Source organism: Carassius carassius, chromosome 13 (genome assembly GCF_963082965.1).
Source record: "Carassius carassius chromosome 13, fCarCar2.1, whole genome shotgun sequence".
Taxonomy (NCBI): Eukaryota; Metazoa; Chordata; class Actinopteri; order Cypriniformes; family Cyprinidae; genus Carassius; species Carassius carassius.
Genome location: NC_081767.1, coordinates 21,247,624 through 21,273,737, shown reverse-complemented (window position 1 = coordinate 21,273,737; position 26,114 = coordinate 21,247,624). Strand labels below are relative to the sequence as shown.

The following is a 26,114-nucleotide window of genomic DNA, read 5'->3' as shown; positions in this document are numbered from 1 at the left end:
TTTAGCCTGAAGAAACAGTTTGAAGTTAAAAACATCTTGATATATTTGTGTATTGCAAAACACATTTTACTTTGCAAGCCATTAATTAATAGGTTTGAGTAATGTGTATTACTGTGATGTTTTAATCAACTGTTTGGTTTCTGACGGCACCCATTTACTGCAGAGGATCATTGGTGAGCAAGTGATGCAACACTAAGTCATGTAATGCTAAATTGAACTATTTAAAATGAAAAAAAAAGAACCACAAAGCCAAATCTGAGATTTTCTGAAAAATTATTTATTTGCAGAATAAAATTATTATTATTTTGCCATAAAAAAAACTCCTGGTGTGCTTTGAAGCTTTATAGGAAATTCAAATAATGTGAAATCAGAAATTCATCATGAACGGTTTTCATCGCCAAGTGTCTTTCGTATCCAGCACTATTTTTATCTTCTAAGAACCCACAGTGCCTTGTCTTATTGCAGTAAAGTGAATGAAACAGTTTAATCTCAATCCAAAGCTGAAACACACTTTACATGTAACATTATAATTGTGTACAATTTTATTTTTCATCCAACTCATAAATACCAAGGCCCAGCCTGATCATCAGAACGTTATTTGCTCTACAGCGAGATGAGAGCAGCACTCATCATGAATGCCAATAGTCTTCTGCCATTTAATCAAACTGCCTTTTCCAAATACTTCTTCTCTGATGTCAGTCATATTGTAGGTCACAATATTCCCAAAGTCTAGTCCCAAACGCCGTTATTGTCATCTGAATAAAGAGGCATTCTTTTATTCATTAATAAAACTACAAATGAACAGTCTCACTCTCTATCTGATAAACACACTCTCCCACTATTGCACAAATGTATAAAGATGCTAATAATGTACAGTATCAATAACCTTTACAAATTAAGACAGTATAGGCCTTAATAAACAACATAAATTTACAACAGCAGAAAGCAAATGCTGCAAAAAGCACTTAAAAATAAAATAATAAACATCTCTCAAACATCCCTTTGAATGTTTTGAGAAATAGTTGATATTGTTTTCATGTGTATATATATATATATATATATATATATAGTATAAAACTGCAGAATGTAGTTCACAATAGAATTGTATATTAGTATTAATAAGCTGTTTGTGATGTACTAAATGATCCCCATAATAATAACGGACTGGGATGGGAATATAAACAGCATCAACCAGCCGGATGATAGGTGACGAGTTGAACTTGCTTATCTTAGTTGTATATATAGTTTATTTACTTGAAAAAATTGTAGAAACAGTTCAGCTAATGCACAGTTGTGCGAAGTTAGCAAACCAGCTACACAGTCAGGCACTGAAGTAGACGCCTTAAGCTACTGTAACTACTTCAACATTTTACTGGCACCTTTGAAAGTACTTCTAGAAACAAGATGGACCCAGTAGAAGAGTTTGAAGGAGTTTACAATAAAGCGCAACAACAGTCCCGCACATCCTGAAATAAGAGATCAACTCAAAGGATGATCCTTCAGCAGAACAATGCTTGAATTTGCATGAAGCCACTATAAAACAGACTCCATGTTTTCACACCACTCATGATCCTCCAGGTTATAAATAAATTTAGTCCTGTTGACTTGGCTCTGAGTACTGTCCTTTTCGAGACTGTCTAGATTCACGGTGGACGAGAAAATTTCCGTGGGCGTAACATATCCCTCATGGTTTTTAATGTATTTCTTGTAGTTTCTGCGCAAGCATTGCCAGGTGGTTGTGTAGAGGAGGAATGCCACGACCTTGAGGACGATGGCCATGCTGACGTACAGGTGCCGGTATCTCACGTTGTCATACAGCAGACAGGCGCCTCTCTCCCCACACTTGGTGCTCCAGAAGAGGCATGTGGAATCGATCCCCGTGCCAAATATCAAAGGAGGAGGAATGAACCCTGAAAGATTGCATTTTGAAGACAAACACAGACATTTTGATCTTTTACTCATAGTAAGTGTTTTGCAATATTTAGAGAATGCAGAAAGTCTTAATTTTCTGAATAATAAAGCAAGTTGAGAACTTCTTAATTATGACAAACAGCTTTCATTTGATAGCAAGAAAACCATTGTTTGTTTTTGTTTTTGAACAGAAGTGGCAAATGAACTTGTCCTTGTTTTTGAGGAAATGAACTTTTTAGTATGCTTCTTTCAGTGAGGCAAACAGATTACTCTCTACAATTGACTGTGAAAGGATGTAGTTTGAGTTGTAATGTGGTTATGCTGTGCTGCGATATCTCACCTAACAGGCGCAGTAACAGAAAGAGAACTCCAAGAGCGTAAGACTTCAGCTCGGGGCTCACAGTTCTAAAACAGCAAGAGACAAGTCAACATACTGACCACAAAAACATATCCATATTCATACACACACTCATCACACACACGCGCACGCACGCACGCACGCACGCACGCACGCACGCACGCGCACACACACACACACACACACACACACACACACACACACACACACACACACACACACACACACACACACACACACACACACACACACACACACACACACACACACACACAGGGACGTTATGCAAATTCAAAGTAAATGTGTCCACTCAGATTTAAATGAAAAAGAAAAATTCTCATATACATATTTATCAAATATATAATTTATTTTACTTATTTATTACACTACCATTTTACCTTTTTAACAAAATTAATTATTTTATTTAGCAATGATGCATTACAGTTTTTCTCAGTTGCTTTGGTGAATTTCTCGAATCATCCTTGAGATTCGCAAAACAGTAAGTGCATTTCTCAAAACAACTCGTACAAATAGCAAAACACAATGGATTACCTGCAAAAGCCAGTCTCTTGCTCAAAATCCTTAGTTCATCTCTCAAAATAAATATATGTGTCAATGAACATGTCAGTGCCATCGAATGACAAGTCCTTGTGTCATAGTTTACAGATAAGACAGTTAAATTGCTTAGTCATGTTGTCTATATAAGAACAATATGCCATATGCTTATGTATGCCATATATCCATTTCAAAAGTACATATTTACACATTACTGTATGTGGGATATTGATTGAAAGAGACTGGATAGAATTCCCAGTTACACTTTTACTAGTGGTCTGACCAAAAAAATAACAAAATAAAAAAAACATTTACAATGCCATTGTGATATAAAAATGGAAAAAGAAATATGGGCACAAAGATGAAAATAAGTAAATTTTGTAACTCGTGTTGTCCTCTGTCTATACAGTATAAGCTTTCCAACTGAAGATTCATGAGATGAACCTTTGAGCTATTTCAGAGAAATGGTTTATCATTGGTTTATCATCTGCATTCTCTTCATTAGTAAATATTCACTTGCACAATTCATGCCAAATTTACAAAAAGTCTAATAATAATGTGCAAAAATAAAAACAAAAGGTGTGCTTGGCAGTTTATGACAACTGTGTTAACCATTTTGCATTTAATGACTTATATGATGAACTAAAGTCCAGATGTTTTGAGGAGTAAGACTATTGCACAGAAAACTATAATAATACATTTTGAGCGACATGACATTAGCAACTGATAATGTAGGAAACCACAGATAAATGTGCATGAATGTACAAAAGCAATCACAACTTGTTCAAAAGAATGAGAAACTGGTTTTGTGATGTGTATAAATAACTAGATATTAATGAGGAAGTTGTACAAGTAGTTTTGAGAATTTCATTTCTGATTTGAGAAACGCACCAAAGCAACTGAGAAAAACTGTAAATTGATTTAAAGTGAAAGTAAAGACATTATAATGTTACAATAGTTTTCTGTTTTAAATAAATGCTGTTCTTTTGAACTTTCGATTCATCAAAGAATATTGAAAACATATCTCAACAAAAATATTAAGCAACACACTGTTTTCAACATTGATAATTATAAGAAATGTTTCTCGAGCACCAAATCAATAATTTGAAGAGTAGGGGAATAACTTACATTTTAAAATATTTTAAAACAGAAAACTGTTATTTTAAATAGGAATAATACTCCAAATTATTACAGTTTTTATTGTATTTTTGATCAAATACAAGTGGCCTTGGTGAGCATACACTACAGTATATTAATTCTAAGTCACAGATGATAGATAGATAGATAGATAGATAGATAGATAGATAGATAGATAGATAGATAGATAGATAGATAGATAGATAGATAGATAGATAGATAGATAGATAGATGGATAGATAGACAGATAGATAGATAGAAAACTGCATTGCATGCTTATAATAAACAATGCTATCATGGTTATGGTTATCATTATAGTTCTGTTTACAGTTATCGCTCTTGGTTTGTACGCGCCACAACACCAGAGCTCTGTATTTTTACTCTCATTTTAGTGTGTAATAAGTGAAAGTACAGTCACCTGATGAGGATGATGACGGAGGGCGTCTGGGCCATGGCTCCGATCATACTGCAGGCACAGATCACACACAGGAAGATGAGGAAGGCCTCCTGGCAGCCGGGACGTGGGCACTTGCCTGACACAGCCGTGGCAAAGTCATTGTATGCTGAGATACACGCACATCCTGTCCTGTTCTGAAAGTAAAAACCATCATAATTACTACACAGCCAGCAAATACCTTTATGTCCTTTTTATTCTCCTCATAAAGTGTAACAGTAATAATTTTGCCTTCAGATGTATGCAAATATTACAGTAATATTAATCTACTTTAAACCGTTCAGTATATGCCACCACTGAACATTAAATTAAAACAAAGATTTATTTAAAAAAATAAAATATTAATTGAGGGTTTAGTGGACTGGTGTAAATGAAATGAGTCATTATTAGCTGTCTAAATGTGCTATAGTCAATTTTATCTACAGAGAACTGATGCGCCCACGATCTCTGGCAAGAACAGGCTCATTAAACCCACCAGTTGGTATATTCATGTCGTGAGCCAGTGTTCAATTACATTAATGGTTGTGACTGTTGTCATCTATTCCAGTTTGGACCATTCGCTTTGTATGGTAATAAGTGCAGAGGCCCATATTGCAGTGGCCATTAAGATGCCTGGCAGGCAGAGCGCTGTGTCCTTTCCGACATACTGTATTTCTGATGAGCGATGTAAGCTTTGCTTCTAATGACCCACACTGGACATGTGCTGTACAGAAAATGAGCGGTAGAGCGAGAAAACAGAGATACAAAGAGTATTTGACAGCAAATAGGAAAGAAAGAGCGAGAGGCAAACGTTGTTGTGTAAATGAGATGGGTAATGACCTGAGAGAGAGGAGGTGGGAGTCCAGTACTGATGGCTCTGGTGCAGGCAGCGAAACAGGAGGACAAGTAGGTCACACCATTGGAGCCACAAACGGGGCTAACAGACGAAGTGTAGCAGTTACAGTGACTCATGCAGGGGGCTTCCGGCCTCTGGCCTACTTGCAGTGTCCTATATACCCCCAAAAAAAACCACACACATTCACCTGTTTGAAGCCAGTTCCTTTATGTTGCATTTGATATATTTACCTGATTTATCACAAACCTCAGGATTTACAGCCCTGTTTAACAGCTTAGATATTAGCAGGCCCAGATGGAATTGTTTGACTTTTGGGAATAGAATTGGTCTCATTTTGGGGAAAAACCAACAGCTTGGGATGGTATAAACAGAAATAGTGAACAAATACTGAATGAGGCTCTGTTCTGAGCCTGAACTAAATGGAGAAGAACTGACGTCTTGTTCATGGATGAACTAAATGAACGAAACATCCGCTGACTGAGTGAACAAGAGGGGCATGTAAGTCTGTTTAGTTTGTCAGTTCCAATCAGAAAAGAATTATGAATGTGTAAAAAATATTTATATATAAATCAGGGAATTAAAAAAATAAATAAAAATCCAATTCACTAAACTGTTTCCACAAGTTATTCTGCTAATAATTTGTAAAGACATAAATAGTGTTGAATTAAAAAGAAGGAAACAAATTCTGTTATTGAAATATATTAAATAGAAAATAAATGACAAAAAAAAAACTAGGGGGGACATTTTCTGCTATTTAATTTGGAAAAGAATTGTTTTCAATTCCAAAAAAATAAATATATTATAAAGATTATAAATATTAATAGATAATAACAATACTAAAATAAGGAATAATACTTTGCAACGAAAACTGTATTAATATTATACTGTTTTAGAAGAATATCATAAAAATAATTTTAATTGTATTAAAATGTAATTAGAAAAAAAATAAAACCGGAAAATACACTCATTTTTGCCACCTTCTGGTGTAACGACGAAAACAGCAGAAAGGATCAACAAATGAACAGAATTAAAGCATTTAAGTCACTGAATCAATCAAAATCCACACCACTAACTGTGCAGATCTATAAGCAAAGATTCCATGTGGGCCTGGAAAATAAATTGTGTTGTATTACTGTATTAAAAACAGAAAAATCTATAAAATACTGAACCTGACATCCATAAATACTATACTAAAACAGAGGTATCAGCATGTAGACTTGTCATCCTCTACACTCTCTGCAAAGACATTATAAATGGCACAAAAAATAACAAGGCTGTGAGAAGAAGAAAGCAGCTGAGCCGCCCGTACTCGTTGCCATAGGTGACAGTCACCCCAGCGACAGGTCCTGTGTCACAGCCCAGGAAGAGGAAGGACACGTAACAGGCCGTGGAGATCAGATTGACCAGCATGGCCATCCGAATCGCTCCCAGAGCAGACAGGTTCAGCTTCTTCACCAGCAAACCTCCCAGGAAAATGCCCAGACAGGCACACGGGATGGCCGTCATCCCTGTTTATGAAGAGAAGATCCACAGAATAATGTGTTATGTAAAATAAACCTTTGCTGTGTACCTGCATAACCTTTTATCTCTGTGCTGTTCTTTGTATTGCGGCACTACAGATGTTGATAAATTGCCTTTGTTGTATTCCTCATTTGTAAGTCACTATGGATGAAAGCTTTTGCTAAATAAATAAATGTAAATGTTATAACTATAAATTATATTTTGTGCAATTTCAGGTTTATTGGGTAAGAGTCAAAGATAAACATGTTCAGATAAAGTAAGTTCCAAAAGTCTGAGAAAGTCTTGAAAATCTGGGAATACAAATTTATTTCACTAAAAATATTGTATTTGAAAAATGCATAATTTGCAATGGAAAAAACTCCCTCTCTCTCTCTCTCTCTAAATAAAATGTTAAAATAGACAAATTGCTAAAATTTTTGAAAAAAATATTTTTTTTTTTGTAAATAACACTAAAAATAGAGGGAAATCTGCAAATTTTTTCAATGAAACTATTAAATTTTTTTTTACAAATAATGTTAAATTGCATAACATTTTGTTTTTTACATTTTTTTTTCAAGTAAAATGCTATTGAAAGAAAAAAAATATTTTAAATTAGTATACAATACTAAAAATATTTTTTATAAAAAATTGTATTAGAGAAAAAAATACTTAAATGAAAATTAAATTAGAAAATAAAAATAGGAAACAGACATTTGTTTTGCTAATAATTTGCACTGAAAAACTATCAGACAAAGAATTGCAATAAAAATTGTATTAGAAAAAAATGCAAAAATGAATTGCAATTGCAATAAAAATTACAAGAGAAAAATGTAAAAAATAAATAAATAAATAAAATCTGCTAAAAATCTGCAATGAAAAAGAACAGGACAAAAAGATGCATTTTGACAGTCTTTTGGAGCTGAATGTATCTGTGTACTTGTGTATGCCTACAATACATGTTTCATACACACCCAACAGCTGGTTCGCAGAGGTGGTGGTGAGGTTGAACTGCTGCTCCAGATATTTGCCCAGGAAGGCAGCAAAGCCAGCGACAACAGCAATCTCCATACAGGCAGCTAACACAATACACGTGAACACTGGGTTTGACAGCAGGTGCTTGGTCACCTTGGGAATAACTATAGAGCGAATATAGTAGAAGCGATAGAGTGGAGAGACAGGGAGGGTGGAAGAGAGAGTGAGTTTAGTGAGTGAGCCCAAAATACAGAGAAATGACATTCTAGTCTGGTCTACAGTAAAGCATTCAATAAAAGTTAAGACTGACGTTTGTTAAGACTTGAATGAAGAAACAGCTGAATTATGATTTATTCCCCCCCTAATTTCCTGTTTCTTTTCTAAAGTGCTGCAGAGCTGCGGATACATTGTGAGGAGCCATCATTCTGATTGCTATTTTTGACGGATGTGCCTGAAACATCACGACTGAGACTGCATTTATAACAGATTGCAAAACCTTGAAAAATGCATTGACCACGTTGGACAAAACAGCTGCCTGCATTACTGCTGTGCAGAGTTTGCCTTTAGCTTGCGCTGCCATGGCTTCTTTGCTAGTAATGCATCACGTTAGCTAGTATGTAATCAGATCTTACATGATTGATGGATGCTGTTGTACAAAATGAGAGCCTTACAAGTATAGCACAATGCCAGCATAACAATTACTCTATTACTCTACACAGACGATAAACAAGAACGGCAGTATGAACCCGGAGAGTGACAGTTAGCATGCAAAAAGCCATAGTGCTTCACGTCTGGCTGGAATCATATTTAAAGCTTTGACTCTAATAAGCAGACCCAAATTGAAACTCTTAACTCTGCATGTTAAGTCTTTTTTTTAAAATGCTGAAACACACGTGGATAGGAACGTGTAGATGTTCTGTAGAAATCTGCTGAGCTTTCTACAAACTCCTCTGGGTGCAGATGTTGTGTGGGCCTGATAATAAGTACGACTTAACTCTAATTGTCTAATTGCCTTCTCAGTGTATCATTAAGTATAATTAGAAGTGTCATTAGAGGAAGATGTCCGGTACAGTTTAAAAAGACCAACCCTTCAAGATAACATACACGTTAATCAAGAAAAAGACCCACATCAGGTCATTGTGTCTAGCTTTTCTTCTTACTCTTTAAAGACAAGCATAACCGTGTTCCGCTAAAGCAGACTAATCTCAAAACGAGTGCACTGAACATCACACAGTAAATGTGGAGGTCAGAGATTCTGTGAAAAGGAAGCGTTTAGTGGTTGTGTGACTCTGTATAGTTATTAGAGCCAGATCCTGGCACTGAGACCTCGGATCTGCTGGCAGCAGGACAGGCTGTTGCCGTTGGGCTGGCAGTTCTGCAGGACTCCATTGCTTGGCTTGGACTTCTCATGATCCTGGGGTAAAGACGAGGGCAGCATGGCCTGTTCGCTCTCAAGACCTCCCTCCACCTCCTTGCCGGGCAGAGACTGGGGGAAACCGAACATGAAGAGGGACGAGAAGAAGAGTAAGACGCTGCAGAGGAGAAAGCCTCCCCACCATGCACCGATCCAGCGAGGGTCATCAGGAGTGAGGTCCAACTTAGCTGAGAAAAGCAAATACAGGATTGTAAATACATAAATAACGTGTAGCAGAAAGATAAATCTCTCACATATGCAGACGTTTGAGAAGATCCACTTCAAATTACATGATGCAATTCACAGACATGATCTGATATAAAAAACCATTGAGCTGTTACTGAGCTACGCGAAGACTCGTTATACTAAAAATGTTTGTCTAAAGAAATTTTATTGCTATTTTTGTTGGAATAGATGTAGCTGAAATGAACAAAATGCTTGAATAAAAAGGGATGACCATTTACTTTTGACAGCAGGAATGTTTTCGCAAGTAGGAATGAGCATCCCAAGTGTGAAAGTTTTTGTCCTTTCTTTTTTTCAGTTGTTTCTCTTGCTGATTATTGATTATGACACTCAGACAGAATATGAGGCCTTGTGCTTTCAATTATTCAGTAGATAATGCAAGAGCTGTGCTGGTAGGAAACAAACTGCCTTGCAGCAGTTTTCTGTTCTGTTCTAAACGCGTGTTTGTGTTGTATTTGGAGATACAGAGGATGAACTGAAACTCACTTGTGTCGATGAACAAAGCATCCACATAAAAGTTGGTACAGACAGATCCCAAGATGAAACCACAAGCAGGTCCAAACACCAGTGTGGAAAAGAGTATACCTGAAATACAATAACAAAAATGATACATTCCTATAATATGCTCATTTTACTATTACACAACAGTAAGTAAAGTAAGATCCAATGTTGTTTTATATTTGTTTGTAATTTTACAATGAATATTATCTAAAAAAAAAATACAATTTGTATTTGTATTGTATTATTATTAAAATGACATTTTATATGTATATATGTATATTTTTCGAATCAAGTTTATAATATAAAACAACGCTAATCAAATTTTCACAAGTAATATATATATTTAGTAATACAAATAAAATATTGTCTAATATTATCATTGAAATGACATTTTATAATAAAAGGTTATTAGGATATATATATATATATATATATATATATATATATATATATATATATATATATATTAAAAGTAAATATTTTCTAACTAAGTTTGTAATATAAAGCAACCGTAATCAATTTTTCACAATATTTCAACAGCAGGGTTTTAATTTTTCAAGCCACAAGGTGGCACACTCATCCCAAGAAAAAGTATCTTCTAAAGAAGACAGATTTGACATCAGAAATACATCAGGAACATTTTTCTATGAGGAACTTGCAGAGTGTATCCAGAGTTATGTTTTCATCCTTTTCCCATATTTCCCCCATATTTTCCCATATAACAATAATTTAAACAAGCAAACGGCAACAGATGTCTACAGAAACACCGTTATTCCTTGATGCCGTTGCTTTATAAATCATCTTGGAACATGTAATGTCAAATAACAGCATATGCAGTTAATTGAATTGTAGTGTATTAAAAAGAAAGCAATGAATACTATGTATAGTAATACTAAAAATACAGTAATGAGGAGCTTTCAAACACACAACCTTCCCAAACTATGAGCACAAGCTGTCTGAACACATATTCCAAGTGGAGAATGAGAACTACATTTCACATAGTCAGAGTAATTCCCCAGTTCTTGATAGGTTTGCACACAAAGCAAGAAAAAAAGGGATTTGCTTTTGAGCGTAATGGAGTGGCAGAGCTCCGAACAGACGATGCTGAGCTGGCACCTATCAGAAGCGGCAGACATCTGGGGCACAAATCCCTATTAATATGCTGTCAAAAAGTGTGACAGCAGCCCAGCAATAGCCCTGTGGGTCACATGCAGCTTCTGAGATTATGAAGCCTTTATCCAGGCATTCTCATCAGCTTTCCTAGTCCTCTGCCATTCTCTTATTAAAACACACACAATATTGTTTCATTAGACAATGTGTGCCTGTGCTATCACAAGCTTCCCTTATGAAATGTTCCCTCCATGAAAGGCTGAAAGCACAAATGTCCAGTCTGTTACTGACAGGTGTTGAGCTTGACGTTGCATATGACATCCTTGTATGTGCTCAATACAGTTCTCCTAATACTTCAGGGAGTTTGGGAGTAAAATATATAAAAAAAATAAAAAATTGAAATTAATATTAATATTTATGTTTTATTATTTAAAAATGTGATATGCTTAGTATAATTATTTCATATTGTTGTTAATAATGATGATATTAATATGCACACGAGGAGTGGCATGTGCATGGAGGCAAAGACAATAACTGACAGTACAAAAATAATAGAATTATTATTATGTATAGGGCATTAAAATGGCATGCTGGGTAAAGTCCATGATTCACTTAAATACATTTGAAACTGGTCTTTCTTCCAGGAAGCCTTGTTTGGGTACCAAGGAAAAAACATTTATGTGTGGCCTATTCTACTGGCACATTTTAACAACCACTTTCAGCACAGCCTAGACATAATGGTATAATGCTGCAGCCTTTTATTGCCTGAAATTTCCTTTTAGAGGACAGAAAAGAATGACATTTACTGAGAATTACACATGAATCAGCTAAGTGTCTATGATCATGAACTCGGACAACCCTTCAAGAAAGGATCTTTATAAAAGCATTAAATCCTAAGCAAACTGTCAACTTAGAACGCATTTAATGTGTTCTAATTAACCCTGGAAAAAAAAGTTATGTTAAAAATTAATTTAGCAAGTGTATAAGAACTAAAATAGCATTTGTTTTTGTCAGTGTTGCATTAAAAGCATATGGCAATGGGCTTTAATGAGGTGTAAAATGATTGAAAGAAACACAAATATTTACACAGTGAAAGAATGCAAGAATTATCCAAACATAAAGTCAGGTCAGGGACTTATACATGCTGTCAGACTGAAATTTTCACTTTCTGTTCCTCCATTCCTGTTTCAGAATGCGAATGTGCATTACTTTCATTTTCCGTAGGAAAGATCTAGAGTTTTGTAACACGTGACGGGGTGAACTGTAAAACCATCAGCTCAACCAGTTAGACACATGCTACACAGAGATGACATTATTATCAAACATGACCACCATTATTATATTTTTTTAAGTTCTTGACTCATGAATCAACAGTGATAAATCTTGGTAAGATATTTTAAGACAGACACTATTAAGTAAGACAGACGAGGGCACATGCATCATATATCTACAGTATAGAAATCTAAGTTCAGTGAATCCATGTCTGAGAAATCTCTATATTCTTAAAGGAACAGTTCAGCCAAAAATGAGAAAATATATTGTTCCAAACCTGTATGAGATTCTTCCACTGAACATAATGGTGAAAAATCAAAGAATGTCATCGCCATTAATTCCCATATAAAGAAGATGAATGGGGGTGGACACTGCAATGAGTAACAAATATCAGAACATTTATTGTTGAATGCCATTTATCAGAAGAATACAGAAAAATATTCCAGACACTTATTTCAATATAAAGACGGGGAATGGGGACAGATGCTGCTGAGCATCAATCAATTTAATTAATTAGGAAGAAAATGAAAACCTAATACATTTAGCCATATGACTTGTACACTATATTTAAAATAATTTGTAAAAACTCATAGAATAGCTCTGTGCAATGAATAATAAATATTCATGTTATGAAAAAAAAAAACCTCCTTTGCAGTACCTCTCAAACCAAATATGGCGGACGTGTCACATCAGGTTTGCTATCAGTAATTATAAGCTGTCAAATCTGATAAATCACATTTATTTATATTTGATTGTGAACACGGACTTAAAAATGACTCAAATTCCCATTCACTTCAATTACAATTTATTTACAATTTTGATATGATATTGTGATTTGAAGTCCTGATCATAAATATATGTGTCCCTTCTCTTCATTTCTCCCCTGCTGTTTAAATGCATCAAACTGTCTGTCACTCACAGACTAATGCTACACGCCACTGACCAGAGGCCTGTCACTCTGAATCCAAGCTCCGATGTTGACGCTGTGTTTTTGACTAAACCAAAACTGTACTAGACATACTTTTAAAAATATTTCTACTTATACAATATTTCAAATGCCAAAAACCTAATCCTATATGCCTAAATAAATAAAATCTTTCATGCAATGGAGCCACAGTTGTGTCATAGCGAAACTGGTCAAATCAACCCAGCAACCCAGTGCAAACAAATAATTTTAAGGTGAAACCAATGCAAATATGTGCTTTCCCTATGGTGCATTATGCACACACAAATGCACACAGACACACAACCTTTCTGATGTAGGGACGTCTAGAGGCCAGGAGGCTTTTGATTTCTGTCCAAGTAGTTTTAGGACTGTTTGGTTTTCCCAGGGCATGGGAGGAATTTTCTCAAAGAACATTACTCAGTCTGGCATCTGGAACATGAGGCGAAAAAAAGGCATAAGCAATCTCTCAGATTATATAATTCACAACCTGCTTGACGCACACATTCTAAATCTATTTTATACTACCTAGGCTGTTTTATGCTTAAATCTATAAATTAGCCACCTATAAATAAAAATTCTAATGAATACGGATGATAATAATGATGTGATTATATGATTATGCAACTATAGCTTGTGACATGAGGTCATTGCTTCAAAACTTGGATCTGGAACAAACAGTAGATGAGGTGAACCTGTCTACTGCTCGTCAGCATTTGAGCGACAAATCTCATATTATCAAAGTGAAAACGAGGAGAAAGAAAATGTATTCTCTGCAGGGGGATCTGAGTTTATGGACCATCACAGAGCTTGTGAAGGGTCACTGAATGACTTTCTTCAGGTCACTTTTTATTTCATTTTAACAAGCAGTCACTGTGACAGCATCTGTGGACTCCTATGGATTTGTTCTCTTAACTGGTTTCCAAGAGATACACATTGCTAGCAACACATTGCAGGAGAGCAAACACACCTGAGCATGTGAAGAGCCGGAGGAGGAGACGTGGCTTTGCAGAGTGATTATGCAGGGAGGTGGTGGTGTTGATCTTGCTTTCAAAGCTAATTTGCCATTGCTAGCCTTTCCGAAATTGCTTACCTTTAATGATATAATTACAGACTGCTCACAAACAATATAATGTTAGGGCACTGTAATATTATCTGCACTTAGAATAACAAGATATTAATGCTCCAGTGTCTTTATAGACAAGTGTCAGAAAACTATTTGTGGGCGTTTCCTCAACTTCAGGCACATTTATGACAAAAGGTTGATTTTTACGCTACAACTGTAATGCATTAAATTGATTAAAAGTTACTGTACACACATTTATAATGCTGCAAAAGACTTACGTTAAAATAAATGTTCCTATTTTTTTCTTATTTTTTTTATTTATACTTTCTATTTATAATTTTTTTTTATCTTTCTAAATTGTTAACAGGTTTAAACTTTTTCTTTTTTTTAAATGAAGTTCACACTATAACTGTAAAACTTCAGCAAATGAGATGTGATGTGTGAAGTAGTGTTGGGCCGACAGACGATATTATCGTGTATTGACGATAGTCAGAGATATCGACGATAACAGATGAAGATTGAAGGTTATTAAGGATCATATGCGAATTAACTTCTCAGTAAATTGATAGTGTTTCTGTTCTCCACCCTACTGACCTAAATAATCATCATGACAAAGCCAAAGAGAGTGAGAGCAGGAGCCAAGTGCAACATTTACATTAAAACATATGAAACTTACATGCACTTAGGTATACTGTCCTTTATCTAATATTCATGCAGTTTAAGACTTATTGACTAATGCTTTGGTAGGGTATATAAGTACTAAGTACTGTAGCCTTAAACTGCAACAAATAGGACAGTATTCCATTTTCAGTATTCCAAATCTCCAACATCTTCTTTAAAACAGCTTAGTACACATACTTGGAAAATAATTAAGGGTTTTGTGCCAACCTGCGTTTTGAAGAAAGATAGAAATCTGCACCTGTGCACTTCCTTTGACTCACTTCAAAGAATCCAAAAATTTCCTGGGGTGGCGAAAACCACCAAAATACAGGCTTATATGTTCACACACAAACAAATGCTAAAGTGAATAAATGAACATGCTGTTGTGGAGAAAAAAACATTTACTCGATGATGTGGTCACAAGCCATTTAATGTGATTTAGTCTTATTCATTAAGGCCTAAAATAGCTGGAGAAAGCTGTCACGTGACCCATTTTTTTTCACTTGTAAGAGCCCTCAAACAAAATGAAACAAAATGGCAAAACTAAACTTAACAAACCTAAAAAATTAAAAAAAAGTCACAAGAAAAAAAAAAATAAATAAAATAAGCTATTTTATTGCTAATCGTGCAACCCAGTCAATCCTTAAGGCCTGTTCACACCAAGGATGATAACTATAAAAATAAGGAAAAAGATATAGTTCTAAAAATTATTCTCAGTATTAAAGAATGGAAGAGTCCACACCAGTTATAACGATAAAGGCACAGAGAAATGTTGGAATCACTTTCAAAATGATTTTTTTCCAGCCAATCAGAATCAATCCTGCCATAACGAGCTCGAGAATTTAAAGTGATAGACAAGCATCCGCTTGGAATTAACAGACATATCGTCCGCTGGTGTGGACACTAATATAGTTATCTTTATAGTTATTGTTCTTGGTGTGAACGGGCCTTTAGTCTTATCAGATGATTTTTCAAGCATTACGTTGTGCTAAATCTTCCTTTCGTCTAAATGCAGTATATGGGAACTGATGACAAATTTCTCTGTCTTCTGCATCACTGCACTTTCTTTGTAGCAGTTGGCTGTATAATACCAGCTTGTGGCAGTCTAAAATTAACAAAAATATGAGCAAATTCTAAAACCAGGGCTGGTACGTTTGCAAACAGACCTTCCTGACTGTTTATATTGCACCACAAGGGCAAAAAGTGAGATGAAGACCAAAAAACCGAATGAAAGACATACAGAAGGCAATCAGCTATGTCTTGGACATACAGCTATGTCCACAACTGGCATACTTTGGCTGCTGTGCCAGATGTCTCACTTGGGCTAAGAGCCAGAAACACAAAAAGCCTTGAGAGAAGATATGCAGGCAGCAGCCTTGAAGAAGCAGCATGCCTGGCGTCTCAATGGGCCTACTGGAGAAGAGCTCCAGCTGCACTGGTGGATGGGGCCGCAGTATTGACTACAGCTGGTCCACCCTTCTTCAGCAGGTGCCTTGGCCTTATTATCAGTATGACGGTGCCAACAGTGGGTCTCCAGATACTTCCAAGCTGTATCCAGAGAGGAACTGAATAAAGAAGCCCGTTAGAGCAAAGCACGCCTGCTCTTCGTAATTAGGCGCTAACTGTACTGCATCCAGAAGGGAAGTGGTAAATAGACCTGATCTGCTATGTGTGAACTTAAGTACTGGTAGAAAGTTTCAGTACTAATCTTTCAAACAAACATGACTGTGATTAACTGAGCTAAAGATGAACTGCAGATATATTATACCATGTCCTGACTCATGTGGTCTGATGGGGTTTTAATGGCAGATATGCTGATAACTAAAGATGAGAGTGGCACATAAAATGGCTATATATAAATATAATACTTTAATGATAAAAACTGATTTACATGCACAACAGTATGCTGATAACTATCAAAAATATTCTAGAACTAAACAGATAACCAATAAAGGACCTATATTAAAATTCTATACTATTTTGTCTGAATCAACTAAAACTATACAAAGACTAAAAGTAGTTGTTTTGTTACAGGATGAATTTAGGCATCACAACATTATATTGTACAGTATGAAACAGATAAAAATAGATATTCACTCTGCTATTAATAACAGTGTAATTAAGTTATTAGCATTATTAAATAATTATAATTATTAAATGATTGCACAGTGTAAATATAGGTATGTATCTAAGAAGTAAACATGCAATTAAATGTTTAATATTTGCGGTTTGATGTTCAGTTTGAATTTTTAATAATATTTAATCATGTCAAAGTGCAAAAAAATTAATTAATACAAATTATTGATTTATCAACCTGACCGATATATCATTCAATCACTAGTCCTGACGAGGGAAGATTTTATCCATGGCCAGTATTGATTTTATTCAGTCACTATAAATACTTCTCCATTGACTTACACTGTGGATAAATAGTGGATTGTGGATGGAAACCTGAGCTGTGCATTAGCCAAGAGGTGTATTTAATGTACAATCCCATTCTGCATATTTAATACCAATACTTCTTTTTCACTCATCTAGGCATGTTCAGAGAAAAATGGAGGATGTTTCCTTGCAATCCATAATATGAGTGAACACTAAAAATAAACATTTTAGCCAACCATTATTGATCCACCACCATTTAATTAGACAACCTTATCCTGCAACTCAAATCACCATTGATGAAAAGTGCTGAACACGCAGAGTTTAGAGAGCTACTTACAAACCACTCAATCAATGAGTCCAGGTATTTACACTAATGCCAGGGGCAGTATGATTCTGTAAGAACTGGCTAATCTAATCAAATCATCCTTCATTTGAAGTGCCAACATTCCTGGATCGGTGAAAGACAGTGAGAAACGTTGTGCTGTAGGATGGACTAGCATCTCAATCCGATGGTTTCAAGGCCAGAATGCACAATCAGACAAGCTACTGATGTTTTGTATTTTATAATGCCACCCCCTTCCCAATTTTTTTTTTTCACCAGCACCAAAAAATCTGCTTTGTAATCAGCAGAGACAGAGACTTGTGACCCACATTTCATCAGTGACGGGTTATTAAGGTCATGGGGATTAGTGAATAAGTGGAAGATGATGCAGCTTGAGGACAACCAACAGTTGTAGATGAGTTTACCCATTTCTGGAGCTCTCTGGGCCTTGTGGGATATTCAGAATTGCCCTGCTTGAAATGTGACAAATTTTAGTGATTTCCAAAATACAAAGTATCATCTCCTGTGACACAGCTGCACTCTGACCAAGCATTCTATACTGTAGGTTCACCGGAGAAAAAAATAAATAAATTCTGAACTGCCACAAAATGTATCTGAACACTTCTGTCACACTACAACAACAACAACAAAAACGATGAGTGTCATGGTACTAGGCGCTTTATATATAGGGTTGTGTATCGATTGGGTTTTATCCGATACCGGTGCCATTTTGATTTAGATTTTGAAACGGTACTGGTGCCTAAATGGTGCCTGAATCGATACATCTATAAAAATAAATAAATAAATAAATAAATGAAAAAAAGACTAAAAAGGATAACATTAAAGAACATTAAAAAGATTTAAAATAAATCCATAGCATTCACGCGCTCCTTGGATGCTCTCATTTTCCAAGCTTCCCTTACTCTTAAGGGGGTCGCACACCGGACGAGAGGCGCAGCGCCGCGTCGCGTCGCGCCACGTCTTTAAAATTCGAACACATTATTCTCAATGAGTGTACACACACCGGCGGCGCCATTCGGCGTCTGTCCGCGGCGCCCAGCTACGACTCAGAACTCTGTTCAAATTCTTGCCGCGCCACAGAGCGCCATCTGCATAGTTTTATATTAAATAACATCATATTTGTTTCAAACCGTTGTTTATACATTATACCAAGATACCACTGCTGCAAAATACTAGGCTACCTACATTAGTTGTACAGCTTGAATAAAATATAAACATATATAATTAATGTATAATAAACGTAGGAATTTTAATCTTTAATTTTTCTCTTGAGACATATTTTACATAGGCTACGCAAAATATTACAGTATTTGCCTGTCGTGATTACATTCAGTCTCAATGGCAGCCACCTAGTGGATTTACAAGGTCACAACCATCACAACACACCTCAGGTCATTTAAATAGCGGAGTAGCGGGCTGCAAAAGACGACAAACTAATCAAGGACATAGGGAAATACCCGGATTCAAATATTCAAAGACAACACGAGGAAGTCATAAACGTGGAGGAAGATCGCGTTTGTCATCGGTTTTTCAGGTAAGAATGTCTAATTTTCGACCTGAGGTAAAATGTTCAGTGACAGTCCTTAGAAACGTTAAGATATAAGCATACCTATATAATTTTTTTTAGCTTCTTTGTTTTTATTGAGCAAACAAATCAGTATTAGTAGCTACAGCATTAGAAATGTTGAAAATTGCTTATAATAATACAAAACAATTGATTAATGGCAATCTAGTAGCTAGTGATTATCTAGCCTTTAATCATCCTTTGGGGTCAAAATGACCCCAATGGATTTTTCCTTCATTTTTTAAAAGTGTTACCTTCATCGCAGGGGCATGAAACTCGGTGACATTTCCTAAATCATCTATCTAAACATGCACAAAAAAACTGGGCTTGATTTGGTTGTTCTAAAGGTGTGTAAAAAATTTTTTACCTTTTAAGGTCTTTGGGGTCAAAATGACCCCACATTGAAAATGAATGGGAAAATGCAAAAAATGACTTTTTAAAATTTTGTTTGTCAAAAAAATAAAACTAAATCCATTATAAATCTGAAAATTTCTACAAATAAACCAAGATCTGGTCCTAGAGCATAAATAAAAAGTAGAACGAACTTTGTATCTCATACACACACACACACACACACACACAAACACACACATGTATGTGACTGCAACAGAGAGCATTTTTACAGAAATTGGCAAATAAAATTAACTAAACTGGCATAAATCTAAAAATTTTTACATTTAATTCAAGGTCTGGTCCTAGAGCATAAACCCAAAGTGGAACAAACTTTCTATCTCATACACACACACACACACACACACACACACACAAACATACGTATGCCACTGCAACAGAGAGCATTTTTATAGAAATTGGCAAATAAAATTAACTAAACTGGCATAAATCTAAAAACTTTTACATTTAATTCAAGGTCTGGTCCTAGAGCATAAACGCAAAGTGGAACAAACTTTCTATCTCATACACACACACGCACACACACACACACACACAAACATACGTATGCCACTGCAACAGAGAGCATTTTTATAGAAATTGGCAAATAAAATTAACTAAACTGGCATAAATCTAAAAATTTTTACATTTAATTCAAGGTCTGGTCCTAGAGCATAAACCCAAAGTGGAACAAACTTTCTATCTCATACACACACACACACACACACACACATACACACACACACAAACATACGTATGCCACTGCAACAGAGAGCATTTTTATAGAAATTGGCAAATAAAATTAACTAAACTGGCATAAATCTAAAAAATTTTACATTTAATTCAAGGTCTGGTCCTAGAGCATAAACCCAAAGTGGAACAAACTTTCTATCTCATACACACACACACACACACACACACACAAACATACGTATGCCACTGCAACAGAGAGCATTTTTATAGAAATTGGCAAATAAAATTAACTAAACTGGCATAAATCTAAAAATTTTTACATTTAATTCAAGGTCTGGTCCTAGAGCATAAACCCAAAGTGGAACAAACTTTCTATCTCATACACACACACACACACACACACACACACACACACACACAAACATACGTATGCCACTGCAACAGAGAGCATTTTTATAGAAATTGGCAAATAAAATTAACTAAACTGGCATAAATCTAAAAAATTTTACATTTAATTCAAGGTCTGGTCCTAGAGCATAAACCCAAAGTGGAACAAACTTTCTATCTCATACACACACACACACACACACACACACACACACAAACATACGTATGCCACTGCAACAGACAGCATTTTTATAGAAATTGGCAAATAAAATTAACTAAACTGGCATAAATCTAAAAATTTTTACATTTAATTCAAGGTCTGGTCCTAGAGCATAAACCCAAAGTGGAACAAACTTTCTATCTCATACACACACACACACACACACACACATACACACACACACAAACATACGTATGCCACTGCAACAGAGAGCATTTTTATAGAAATTGGCAAATAAAATCAACTAAACTGGCACAAATCTGAAAAATGTCACATATGCAACATGGAACAAGCTTGTAATATATATTCTATAATATTCTGCTTGTTCTTTCACATGTTTATTAGCCATGTGATTTATAAAAAAAGTTGTTCTGTGTACCCTTCACTCCTGTTCATTACAGTTTATTGGTGCTGTTGTTTTGTATTATATTGGTTTATTTACTTTTAAAATTCATCTTGTTCTAAAATCTCTTGTTCTAAAAAAATAAATAGTTGTTGATAAATAATTTTCTGAAATAAATAGTGTGTGATTACAATCATGTCATAGTGGTGACTTGTTTTTTTCAAATGTATGTATAATAATTTGCAAAAGCAGATAATTCAAAATATATTAGAAAACAACAACAAATTCTAACTCTGACAAAACTACAGATTTTTTTATGTATTTCAAAATGTTTAAATAAATATTCACAAAATATATATCATAAAGTTGTGAGGAGAAGTTGAAGCATCAAGAAAAATGAAGTGAAAATGAATGAGTCTCTATAGCACTCTAGTGGATACATGTGGCCATTGCACTTTAATTCCTAACCCATAAGAAATAAAGTTTTTTGACTAACCTTTAGATGGCAGTATTCTATCCCTAACACATAGAGCAATGTCCAGAAACTATTTAGATTTAATTAAGATCATCATTTAAGTGATTTTTTCTTTAAAAAATCATTTTTCATGAGCCAATTTATGGCCTAGTTATGTAATTGTGCAGTAAATAGGTAAAAAACTTCAAAATTTCCACAAAAACACAGCATAAATGTATAGTTGAGAAGTAAATAAAAAAAATGATATATAGTTTTCCATATAAAAAATGTATATTTCCTTATGCAATCGCTTTTTAAAAGTTTGGGGTAAAAATGACCCCAAAGACTTTAAGTGTTGTCCTTTTTTAGGAGTGATTAAAGGCTAGACTAAATTATAACACAGATTCTTTTCATTAATTAACGTTCAAAACTCATCAATGATCAATTAAAATAATATATCTAAAATAATAATAATAAATGAATTAAAACTCATCTTCATCTTGCTGCTCAGAACTTGATTCAATATTGAGCTCCAGCAGAATGTGCGCGTCCGGTGTGCGATACCTCGAGCTGTCCTACATGTGGCGCGACGCGACGCAGCACGGCGCTTCTCTACCGGTGTGCGACCGCCTTAAGGCTAATAAATGTATTTCATGATCTTGGTCATTATTTAATACAAAATCCTCTGTCAATCTCTCTAATATTTAGTTAAAATGAGTGATGTCTGTCACTGTCTTTAATCAGTTGATACAGTGAATGACTGTATGGTCATTCTTTATAAATTAGCAACAATGTCATTTGTAAAGTACAGTCTTAGGCACATTAGTATTTTCACCCCAAAAAAGGGTTTTAAGCCAGTTATTTTAGATCTTTTGCTTTAGTATGTCAGTAGGAAATATCAGTTTACATTTCCAAACATTCATTTTGCCATTCATTTTAATAATAATCTAGTGATATTGTCGAATGCACAAGCAGTCTGACAACAGACTGCCTAAGACTAAGACTTTTGCACAGTAGTGTATTTATGAAATATGTATAATTAGATTAAGTATATTTAAACAAGTGTAAATAAAGTATGTGTTCATATGTGTTAAGGGCTAGATTTTCGCTGGAGGAAACAGCTGTGGTGTGATGAGCAGTGAAACTTTACAGTAGATGAGAAACCGATTGCTCCCTCATTACCTTTTGTAAGCTGTATTTATGACAAATAACTGCACATATACAGATATTCTGACAATCTGTCCATAAACACACACTGTGTGTCCTCTGTTTCTGTTTGAGCCAGCTCGCGCTGCTCTGCCGCGGTCTGCGGACTGAAAAAAAAAGCAGCTTTTGTGGATAAACAGGAATATTTTAGTGAATGATAATGTGGTAATGAGCCAACACAAAGTAAAATAAAATACTAAACAAATAAAACCCAAGTAAAATAACGCAAGTAAATTTTTTAAAGCAAAACAAAACAAACAAATAACAAACCAAATCAAGAATGAAAACAAAACTAAAGTCATTTTTTAAGCTTAACAAAACAAAATAAACAAATAACAAAAAAAGGTATACTTTTTATGCAAAATATATATTTAAAAAAAAAAATTTCATGGATAAAACAACTACTAAAAATGTTTAGAAATTGGACCAATCGCATTTTGACATTTTTGTGGATTTTAAACATTTGTGGAACACGTTTATAGTTAATGTGATGAACTAACTTGATATAATTATAAAAAAGTAACTTGACACTATTTGTTTAAAAGCCAACACAAAAATTCCTTATGCAATCACTTTCATACAACTTGGTGGTTGAAAGTTTCCAAGTTGTTTTTTGGACTGCTAGGTCATCACATCTCATAAGACGTCTCCAAAAAAAATATTTTTTTTGGCAGGGTAACACGCATTGTAGAACATGTAAACAGAAAAACAGAATTATAAGCAGCTAGTAAGACGCATAGATCTGGCTTGTGTCTGCATGTAACTACACTTGAAATACGGATAGTGGAGAAGGATGGAAGCAAGGAAATCAATGTGCAAAGCCTTGCAAGAAAATTCAATATCTTTTAATAATAATGAGTATTAAAATCAAGAGCAAATTAAATGGTCTAAGTGGTTATTATAGCAATAAAATCTGACATAAAATGGTCTTTCAAATAATTGCTGTATCCTGTTCCTTCCTACACGGCTGAATGAAAGTCTGTGGTTAGCACAGATTATTTGCAAGGGAAAGTAGCTCTTTTCTATTACCTAGGATTTGTTTAGTCTCATTGGTGAGCAGGATTGACCAGTGATGGGATTAAAGGGATAGTTCAGCCAAAAATGAAAATGTGATGTTTATCTGCTTACCCCCAGGGCATGCAGGATGCAGGTGACTTTGTTTCTTCAGTAGAACAGTAACAGAGATTTTTAAAACAAACAGTTGCAGTCTGTCAGTCATAATGCAAGTGGGTGGGAATCACGGCTAAAACATAAAAAAAAAAAAAAAAAAAACATACACAAACCAAACCAAATTAAACCCTGCAGCTTTTGACGATGTGTTTTGATGTGTAAAGACACAAAACCATCGGTCTGTGCAAGAAACTGAACAGTATTTATATAGTTTTTTTTCTTACCTCTGATGCACTACAATGCCTGAACTGTCTGAACTGTCTAAGTGCCTCCTCAAAACACAGCCTGTGTGTGAGGTTTCTTCTTCTTGCTTTACGGCGGATTGCAGACTTGTAAGTGCATTACTGCCACGTATCTCTCAAATTGACCATTGGCACTCTATATACAATCAAAATTAGAAGTGGCAATGGTCAATTTGAGAGATAGGTGGTGGTAATGCACTTATAAGTCTGCGATCTGCGGTAAAGCAAGAAGAAGAAGACAATGCCTCACGCACAGGCTTTGATTTGAGGAGGAGCTGATACAGTTCAGACTTAAGATGTATTAAATTTCAAACTGCTTCTGGCTAAAATACAAGTCCCCTAAACATAATATTGCTTTCTCCAGAGAAAAAGTTGTGACATCTGATTCAGGAGAGAAATACACACAGATCAAGCACCGTTAAAAAGCGTAAAAAGTCCAAACAGTTCCAAACAAATATGCTGATGGATTTTGATGTGAGAGGACAACAGGGAAATGTTATTATGGATTATGAACAAAAGTGATGGTTTAAAGTTAAAACTGACTTTAACATTTCATGACGTCTTAATGATGGATTTATTTCTTATAAACACAGCTTTTCACTTCACAGGATGTTCATTGATGCACTGGAGTTGTGTGGATTGAGTAAACTTAAAGGAAATTTAAATTTTTGGGTGACCTATTCCTTTAAGGTTAAAGGTGCATTTATTAATTAATTATTAACTAATTATTTATTAATTACTTGTTTGTTGTGCTGACTATCATGGCATTTATCTTGGATTTTTTAGTAGATTATGTACAAAAAAAAATGTTCTCAGTTTCCAATGCTGTTGTATGCATGCCCTATTAACTATATAATAAATATAAATATTTAATGTTTTTAATAAGAAAAAATTACTGAGTGTACCTATATGCAAATTGTTATTTTATACATATGATAAACACATTAAATGATAAACAGTAGGCACAAAACTTTAATAATTTAAAATAACTTTAACTTTAACGTGCCTCAACAAATTGCATTATGCTAATAAATGTTCACATTGTGAATATAATGCCAGTGTTTTCTATATTATAGACATTTGCCAGTGTCCTACATCTAAACCTATAGCAGAATAAAGTAGGAACTCAATTTCGTAAGGTCTCAATTGCCTCAATCAGTCACTTATCTGTCATACTGTATCTTCTTTGGCCTGGGTAGTGTGATAAAGCCCAGAGCAGGTCTGGGTTAAGTCTTCTTAAAACTGCCTAACTGGAGACAAAACAAACAGCCTTCACATCTGTCACTGTGTTAGCAACAGTCTGTACTTGACATGTTTCATGTTGCATGTTTCAGTTTTTTATTGTTGACGTTCTACTTTCTGCTAAATGTTTTGTGTTCACAATTACTAGTATACAGAATTTTTCTCAATGTTTTGGTGATTCTTATCTACAAATCAGAGTTTCAGAATTCATAGTTCTTTGCTGCAGAATTGTCTGGAAATTTCTTTGTATGTATTGATTTTTATCAGTTACTAGAAACCAGATATTCAAACACAAGCAGGCTAATGTGTTTGCATAAGCTCTGTCTACAGCTGGTGTCCCCTCACTGTCTTTGGGCTACATGAATCCAATCATTTGCGTCAACATACAGGCATCATGTTACTGACACTGTGAAAGCTTGTAAAGCATGGAGAGCCAGTTCGGTGGGGTTCAAGCATTCCTGACAGCCATGGCAAAATCCTGATCCCTGCATGCATGTTGTGAATTTCTACAGTCAAGCCCCTGTGGGAGGACCCAAAATTAGCAATG

At 35.0% G+C, this 26,114-nt stretch overlaps 1 protein-coding gene across 1 annotated transcript in view; it reads right to left on the bottom strand.

Annotated features, from left to right (window-relative positions):
- Positions 1 to 1,394: 1,394 nt before the first annotated feature.
- Positions 1,395 to 26,114, bottom strand: part of LOC132156087 (solute carrier organic anion transporter family member 3A1-like) — a 42,484-nt gene continuing 17,764 nt past the window's right edge. Inside the window, exons 3-10 of the mRNA XM_059564924.1 lie at positions 9,866 to 9,964; positions 9,049 to 9,324; positions 7,722 to 7,886; positions 6,560 to 6,758; positions 5,235 to 5,403; positions 4,380 to 4,552; positions 2,252 to 2,316; positions 1,395 to 1,910 (exon numbers count right to left, since the gene is read on the bottom strand). Coding sequence (XP_059420907.1) covers positions 1,534 to 1,910; positions 2,252 to 2,316; positions 4,380 to 4,552; positions 5,235 to 5,403; positions 6,560 to 6,758; positions 7,722 to 7,886; positions 9,049 to 9,324; positions 9,866 to 9,964 — 1,523 coding nt within the window. The 3' untranslated portion in view covers positions 1,395 to 1,533. The remainder of the gene's footprint in view (positions 1,911 to 2,251; positions 2,317 to 4,379; positions 4,553 to 5,234; positions 5,404 to 6,559; positions 6,759 to 7,721; positions 7,887 to 9,048; positions 9,325 to 9,865; positions 9,965 to 26,114) is intronic.